The sequence below is a fragment of the Apodemus sylvaticus genome, chromosome 8 (assembly GCF_947179515.1).
Source record: "Apodemus sylvaticus chromosome 8, mApoSyl1.1, whole genome shotgun sequence".
NCBI lineage: Eukaryota > Metazoa > Chordata > Mammalia > Rodentia > Muridae > Apodemus > Apodemus sylvaticus.
Window position 1 is genome coordinate 73777161 of NC_067479.1, and position 8546 is coordinate 73785706.

The 8546-nt window shown below is 39.2% G+C and overlaps 1 gene segment (V, D, J or C); it reads right to left on the bottom strand.

Moving 5' to 3' along the window:
* Positions 1-6932: 6932 nt before the first annotated feature.
* Positions 6933-7824, bottom strand: LOC127691579 (T cell receptor alpha variable 38-1-like). The segment is given in 2 exon segments: positions 6933-7452; positions 7695-7824. Coding segments are annotated over 2 exon segments (468 nt in total).
* Positions 7825-8546: the final 722 nt, after the last annotated feature.

Genomic DNA, 8546 nt, shown 5'->3' on the forward strand with positions numbered 1-8546 from the left:
GAGCATGTGTCCTTATTACATGCTAGAGCATCTTCTGGGTATATACCCAGGAGTAGTATAGCTGGGTCCTCAGCTATACCACTATGTCCAATTTTCTGAGGAACCACCGAACTTTTCCAGGATGGTTTTATCAGCTTGCAATCCCACCAGCAATGGAGGAGTGTTTCTCTTTCTTTATATCCTCTCAAGTATTTGCTGTCCCCTGAGTTTTGGACCTTAGCCATTCTGACTGGTCTAAGGTGGACTCTCAGGGTTGCTTTGATTTGCATTTCTCTGATGATTAAGGATATTGAACATTTCTTTAGGTGTTTCTCAGCCACCCAGTATTCCTCAATTGAGAAATCTTTGTTTAGCTCTGTATCTCATTTTTTAATAGGGTTATTTGGTTCTCTGGTGTCTAACTTCTTGAGTTCTTTGTATATATCAGATATTAGCTCTTTATCAGACTTAAGATTGGTAAAGATTTTTTTCCCAATCTTTTGGGGGCAATTTTGTCCTATTGACAGTGTCCTTTGCCTTACAAAAGCTTTGCAATTTTGTGAGGTCCCATTTGTCAATTGTTGATCTTAGAGCATAAACTATTGGTGTTCTGTTCGGGAAAATTTCCCCTGTGTCCATGTGCTCCAGGTTCTTTCCCGCTTTTTCTTCTATTAGATTCAGTGTATCTGGTTTTATGTGGAGGTCCTTGATCCACTTGGACTTGAGCTTTGTACAGTGAGATAAGGATGGATCAATTTGCATCCTTCTATATGTTGACTGCCAGTTGACCCAACACCATTTGTTGAAAATGCTGTCTTTTTACCACTGGATGTGTCCTTATTATATCCAGTGTAATGACAAAGGTTTTAGCTCCTTTGTCAAAGATCAAGTGACCACAGGAGTGAGGGTTCATTTCTGGGCCTTCAATTCTATTCCATTGATCTACCTGCCTATCACTGTACCAAGACCATGCAGTTTTTAACACTGTTGCTCTGTAGTACTGCTTGAGGTCTGGAATACTGATTTCCCCCCAGAAGTTCTTTTACTATTGAGAATAGTTTTAGCTATCCTGGGTGTTTTGTTATTCCAGATAAATTTGGAAATTGCTCTTTCTAACTCTATGAAGAATTGAATTGGAATTTTGATGGGGATTGCACTGAATCTGTAGATTGCTTTAGGCAAGATGACCATTTTTCCTATATTAACCCTGCCAATCCATGAGCAAGGGAGATCTTTCCATGTTCTGAGATCTTCAATTTCTTTCTTCAAAGACTTGTAGTTCTGGTCATACAGATCTTTCACTTTCTTGGTTAGAGTCATACCAAGGTATTTTATATTATTTGTGGCTATTGTGAAGGGTGTTATTTCCCTAATTTTTTTCTCAGCCTTCTTATCCTTTGAGTATGGGAAGGCTACTGATTTATTTCAGTTAATCTTATCTCAAGCCACTTTGCTGAAGTTGTTTATCCGGTTTAGGAGTTCTCTGGTGGAATTTTTGGGGTCACTTAAGTATAGTATCATATCATCTCCAAATAGTGATACTTTGACTTCTTTCTTTCCAATTTGAATAACTTTGACCTCCTTTATTGTTTAATTGCTCTGGCTAGGACTTTGAGTGCTATATTGAACACATAAGGGGAGAGTGGACAGCCTTGTCCATTCTCTGATTTCAGTGGGATTGCTTCAAGTTTCTCTCCATTTAGTTTGATGTTGGCTACTGGTTTGCTGTATATTGTTATTACTATGTTTAGGTATGGGCCTTGAATTCCTGATCTTTCCAAGACTTTTATCATGGAGAGATGTTGGATTTTGTCAAATGTTTTCTCAGCACCTAATCAAATGATCATTTTTTTTCTTTGAGTTTGTTTATATAGTGGATTACATTGATGGATTTCTGTATATTCAACTATCCCTACATTCCTGCAGTGAAGCCTACTTGATCATGGTGGATGATCGTTTTGATGTGTTCTTGAATTCAGTTGGTAAGAATTTTATTGAGTATTTTTGCATCGATATTCATAAGGGAAATTGGTCTAAAGTTATTTTTCTTTGTTGGGTCTTTGTATGTTTTAGGTATCAGTGTAATTGTGGCTTCATAAAACGAGTTATGTAGTGTTCTATCTGTTTCTATTTTGTGGAATTGTTTGAAGAGTATTGATATTATTAGGTCTTCTTTGAATGTCTGATAGAACTCTACATTGAACCCATTTGGCCCTGGGCTTTTTTTTTTTTTTTTTTTTTTTTTTGGTTACGAGACTATTAATGACTGCTTATATTTCTTTAGGGGTTATGGTATTGTTTAGATCATTTATCTGATCCTGATTTAACTTTGGTACCTTGTATCTGTCTAGAAAATGGTCCATTCCATCTAGATTTTCCACTTTTATTGAGTATAGGCTTTTGTAGTAGGATCTGATGATTCTTTGGATTTCCTAAGTATCTGCTGTTATGTCTCCTTTTTCATTTCTGATTTTGCTGATTTGGATACTGCTTCTGTACCCTCTGGTTAGTTTGGCTAAGGGTTTATTTATCTTGTTGGTCTTTTTCAAAGAACCAGCTCCTCGTTTGGTTGATTTTTTGTATAGTTCTTTTTGTTTCTATTTGGTTGATTTCAGCCCTGAGTTTGATTATTTCCCACCATCTACTCCTTTAGGGTGTACTTGCTTGTTTTTATTCTAGAGCCTTCAGCTGTGCTGTTAGCTGTTAGTGTATGCTCTTTCCAGTTTCTTTTTGGAGGCACTCAGAGCTATGAGTTTTCCTCTTAGCACTGTTTCATTGTGACTCTTAAGTTTGGGTATGTTGTACCTTTGTTTCCATTAAATTCTAAAAAAGTCTTTAATTTCTTTCTTTATTTCTTCCTTGATCAAGTTATCATTGAGTAGAGTGTTGTTCAGTTTCCATGTGTATGTGGGCTTTCTGTTGTTTTTGTTGTTATTTTAGACCAGCCTTAGTCCATGGTGATATGATAGGATGCATAGAATTATCTCAATCTTCTTATATCTGTGGAGGTCTGTTTTGTGACTTATATCAATTTTGGAGAAGGTACCATGAGGTCCTAAGAAGAAGTTATATTCTTTTGTTTTAGGATGAAATGTTCTATAGATATCTGTTAAATCTATTTCATTCATAACTTTTGTTAGTTTTACTGTTTCTCTGTTTGTCTTTCCCTAATTTGTCCATTGATGAGAGTGGGGTGTTGAAGTCTCCCACTATTGTTGTGTGGGGTGCAATGTGTGCTTTGAGCTTTAGTAAACTTTCTTTTATGAATGTTGGTGCCCTTGTATTTGGAGCATATATGTTCAGAATTGAGAATTCATCTTGATAGATTTTTCCTTTGATGAGTATGAAGTGCCCTTCCTTATATTTTTTGATTACTTCAGGTTGAAAGTCGATTTCATTACTTGAAATCAAGAAACAAACACAGCTTATTTCTTGGGACCATTTGCTTGGAAAATTGTTTTCCAGCCTTTTACTCTGTTCTGTAGTGTCTGTCTTTGTGCCTGAGGTGAGTTTCCTGTATGCAGCAAAATGTTGGGTCCTGCTTATGTATCCAGTCTATTAGTCTATGTCTTTTTATTGGAGAATTGAGTCCATTGATATTAATAGATATTAAGCAGAAGTGATTGTTGCTTCCTGTTATTTTTGTTATTAGAGGTTGGGTTATGTTTGTGTGGCTCTCTTCTTTTTAGTTTGTTAAAAGAAGATTAATTTCTGCTTTTTCTAGTGTGTAGTTTTTCTCCTTTTGTTGGTGTTTTCCGTTCATTATGCTTTGAAGGCCTGGATTTGTGGAAAGATATTGTGTAAATTGGTTTTTGTCATGGAATACCTTAGTTTCTTCATCTATGGTAATTGAGACTTTTGCTGGTTATAGTATCCCAGGTTGGCATTTGTGTTCCCTTAGAGTTTGTATGACATCTACCCAGGTTCTTCTGGCTTTCATGGTCTCTGGTGAGAAGTCTGGTGCAATTCTGATAGGTCTGCCTTTATATGTTACTTGACCTTTTTCCTTTACTGCTTTTAATATTCTTTCTTTATTTAGTGCATTTGGTGCTTTGATTATTAAACGACAGGAGGAATTTCTTTTCTAGTCCAATCTATTTGGAGTTCTGTAGGCTTCTTATATGTTTATGGGTATCTCTTTCTTTAGGTTAGGGAAGTTCTCTTCTGTAATTTTGTTGAAGACATTTACTGGCCCTTTGAGTTGGAAATCTTCACTCTCTTGTATACCTATAATCCTTAGGTTTGGTCTTCTCATTTTGTCCTGGATTTCCTGGATGTTTTGCATTAGGAGCTTTTTGCATTTACATTTTCTTTGACTGTTGTGTCAGTGTTTTCTATGGTATCTTCTGCACCTGAGATTCTCTCTTCTGTCTCTTTTATTCTGTTGTTGATGCTTGCATCCATAACTCCTGACTTCTTTCCTAGGTTTTCTATGTCCAGACTTGTTTCCCTTTGTGATTTCTTTATTGTTTCTACCTCCATTTTAGATCCTGGATGGTTTTGTTCAATTCCTTCACCTGTTTTCCTGTAATTATTTAAGGGCTTCTACCTGGTTGCCTGTGTTCTCCTGTATTTCAAGGGAGTTATTTATATCCTTCTTGAAGCCCTCTATCAGCATCATGAGCTGTGATTTTAAATCCAAATCTTGTTTTCCTGGTGTGTTGGGGTATCCAGGACTTCTGTTGTGGGAGAATTGGGTTCAGATGGTGCCATGTTGCCTTGGTAATGTTCCTATGTTTGCCATCTGGTTATCTCTGGTGTTAGTTGGTCCTGCTGTCTCTGGCTGGCACTTGTCCCTCCTGTGGGCCTGCAGGCTTGTCCCAGCATCCCTGGGTGACTGGCTCTGCCCACTCCTGGGTTCAGGTGGAGCCTGGACTGGCCTTGTCTCAGCTGCTCTGCCACTCCTGTGTTCCCTGTGCTTCTGTCTCTATCTACCTGCTCAGTTCCCTGTGCTTCTGTCTCTATCCACCTGCTCAGTTGCTGGAAAAAAGATGGCGGCTCCCTTTCTGTACTTTCTAAAGTGAGCAGATGAAATAAGTGCTACACCCAGGTGCTAAGCAGGGGTAAGTATTGTGGGAGATTATGAACATAAAAAGAAATACTGGCAGTGTCTTAGTTAGGGGTTCCATTGCTGTCAAGAGACACTAGGACCAAGACAACTCTTTTTTTTTTTTTTTTTTTTTTTTTGGTTTTTTGAGACAGGGTTTCTCTATGTAGCCCTGGCTGTCCTGGAACTCACTCTGTAGACCAGGCTGGCCTCGAACTCAGAAATCCACCTGCCTCTGCCTTCCAAGTGCTGGGATTATAGGCATGCGCCACCACGCCTGGCTTACCAAGACAACTCTTATAAAGGACAATATTTAATTGGGGCTGGCTTATAGGTTCAGCGGTTTAGTCCATTATCAAGAAGTCAGGAAGCATGGCAGTATCTACATAGCCCTGGCACGGGAGGAGCTAAGAGTTCTACATCTTGAACTGAAGGCTGACAAGAGAAGACTGGCTTCTAGGCAGCTAGGAGGAAGCTCTCTTAAAGCCCACCCCTACAGTGACACACTTCCTCCAAGAAGGCCATAACTCCCAGTAGTGTCACTCCCTGGGCCAAGCATATTCAAACAACCACAGGCACTGTTCTTCTTATTTAAAAAACAAAGAAAACGAAAAACCAAAACAAAGCCCTTTTTCCTTAGTCTAAGTAAGATGGGGACCTTTCATTATCCATAAATACCTCATTCCTTAGTCTGTATAAATAAGGGTGGTCACTCATGCAAGACAGTTACTTGGCCCCAACTTCTAGAGATGATTTCCCAGATAGTTTCTCTAGGTTGCCGCATCACAATTACTATAGTAGCATATTCCTGCCAGACAAAGGAGGGCTCCAAATCAGAACAGTAGACTCATCAGATAGAGCACTCAGGAAACCATGGGATAGACAGGATGTCGATTTTCCAACTGTTTTACAATTAGAGAGAAGTAACAGGTCATGATAAATCAGATAGTTTATGTGGGAAGGTAGAAGAGGGTGATTTTTAGGGCTGTGGATGTAGTTCAATGGTTGAGCACTGCTTTAGTGTAGATAACGTTCTGTTTTCAATCCCTAACAAGCAAACAAAGAAATCAAGATTTTTATAATGCGCCAGAATGGTGAGCAAGGCCGAGAAAAGGAGAATAGTGTATAAAATAAAGATCCATAGGGCAAATAAGAAATTGAATCATATATATGTGAATGTTTATGTGTATGTATATATGTGCATATGTGCATATGTATATGTGCATAAGTATATTATGTATATGTGCATATGTATATATGTATACATATATATATATATGATGTATATATATATATATACACACACACACACGTACATGCATACACACATATATCTTTGGTGAGATAGTGGGATATGCACATAAAATTGGTTATATACTGGCTTGAGTGAGAAATATCCCCCTGGTCTCAACTATTTAAAAACTTGGTCCCCAGATGGCGACAATATTGGAAGAGGCTTAGGAGGCTTAGGAGATGCTGGATGAAATATGGCACAAGAGACAGGCTTTGAGAGCATAATGCCTCACCCCATTCCAAGTTACTTTTCCCTCTTCATGTTCGTGGTTGAGATGTGAACTTTGAATTCTTAGCAGCTCCAACTCCCATGCGTGGCCCCTGCTGCCATGCTGTTTCTGCCACGATGACCCTATCCTTCTTGAACTATAAACACACATGAACTTTCTCTTTCTCTAGGTTGCCTTGGTCATGGTGTTTTATCACAGCAACAGAAAAGTAATGAATACATGTAGTTTTTAGAATAATTGAATATGAAACCTTGGACAAAATTCTCACATAGCTTTAGGTCATGCTCTGGAGTCTGCTGGATCACAGTGAAACTGACCTGTTCTATGCATGAGAGTTTTGATAGCCAATGAAATAATACATGTGAACACATTTTGCAAAACTGTAAAGCTGTGTACATCCCCTGCATTTTATTATGGTTTTGAGAATTGCAGTTTACAGAATTATTTCTGTGCTTCTTACAGCTGCATATGAGTACTTTTTCCTCTAGAGAAAATAAAGTCCTTTTCTGTATGCCGCTGGTACCCCAGCCACTTCCTGCCATTTCGCACAGATGCTGAGATCTGAAGTTTCTGTTAACCCTTCTCTCTTGCCTGTGCCACTGTGGCGCTCCATGAGTGCACAGAAATACGTCGCAGCATCCTCCAGCTGCGAGTCTGCGATCTCAAGGCTGAAGGACTTCGCTGCTTTCTGGAAGTTCACAGAGAAGCGGTTCTTCGTTGCATTCTGTTGCTTGTAAGCTTCTTGGCGAATAACTAGAGTCACCCGCCCTCCTTGCTGTTTGTACCAGAACAAGTAGTAATTAGTATCACTCGTGTCATAGGTGCAGTCTAGGGTTGTGGACTCTGCCTCCTGAACAGTCTTTTCCTGCTGAGTCTGAGAGACTGTCTGAGCCATGGTGGCTCCTGTGGAAAAGAAAGGAGAAACAGCTCCATTGTGGCTTCTGGCAGAGAAACAGACCCTCAGTCTGGTTCCCACCCTCATCTGCCTTTCCTCTTGATTTCAGTGCCAGGCAGGGATGCCAGACTTAAGCTTCCTGGAAACTGGGCCTAATGAGGCTGCTCTCAGAACCCAGTGCTGTTAATCCTTCTCCAGATTTCCCATTCCTAATGAATACTTGTAAAAGCAAATGTGTTTGCCTTCTTACCAGAAGAAGCGGAAACCAAGAGCATCCACAGTAAGTGTGGCCACGCCATGCTGGAAGCCAGCTCCAGACTCAGTCTTTGCTCTCAGCCACACTGCCGCCATCACACCTTCAAAACAGGAAGTGGTAAGCCAAGTGGGCTGTCACTGGTGATACCTCACTGAGGTGTTTATCTTTCTCTTCAGAGAATAAATCTTTCTTAAGTGAAAAAAGATGCACTCAGAACCAAATATTCTCTGGAGTAAAATAGAAGAGAAAAAAGTGATAAATTGTTTTTAATAGAGACAAAATTTTAGAGGAAAAGTCATGTCTGGTGTTGTATGCCTTTAATCCTAGCACGTGGAAGGCAGAGTCAGGTGTAGCTCTGTGAGTTCTAGGTCATCCTGGTCAACAGAGTAAATTGCAGGACAGCCAGGGCTATGTAGAGAGACCTTGTCTCAAAAAGCCAAACAACAAAACTACAATAACAACAACAAACAAAACGAAACTAAACAAAACCAAAAATCTCCCCCCAAACCAAATCAAACAAACAAAAACTTGGGGTGGGGCATGGAGTGGATAATGAGAAGACAGTAAAGGCTGATGTAATGATTACGTTTTCTGTAATAGTTTTTCTTTCCCTCCCTTTTCTTTTCTTCCCCTTCATGTGTGTTTATAGAAAAACTCTTTCCACTCCTGTTTCTGTCTGAAAAGTTGATATAAAATAGTCAGTAGGTTTTCAGCCTATAGTATTAGTATAATTATAGTTCTTTGACCAATATTAATAAACTCAATCTTGTATGATATGTAAGTATGTTCATATGCTATGGTACATGTATAGAGGTCAGAGGGCAACTTTTGGAAGTTTCAATTCAC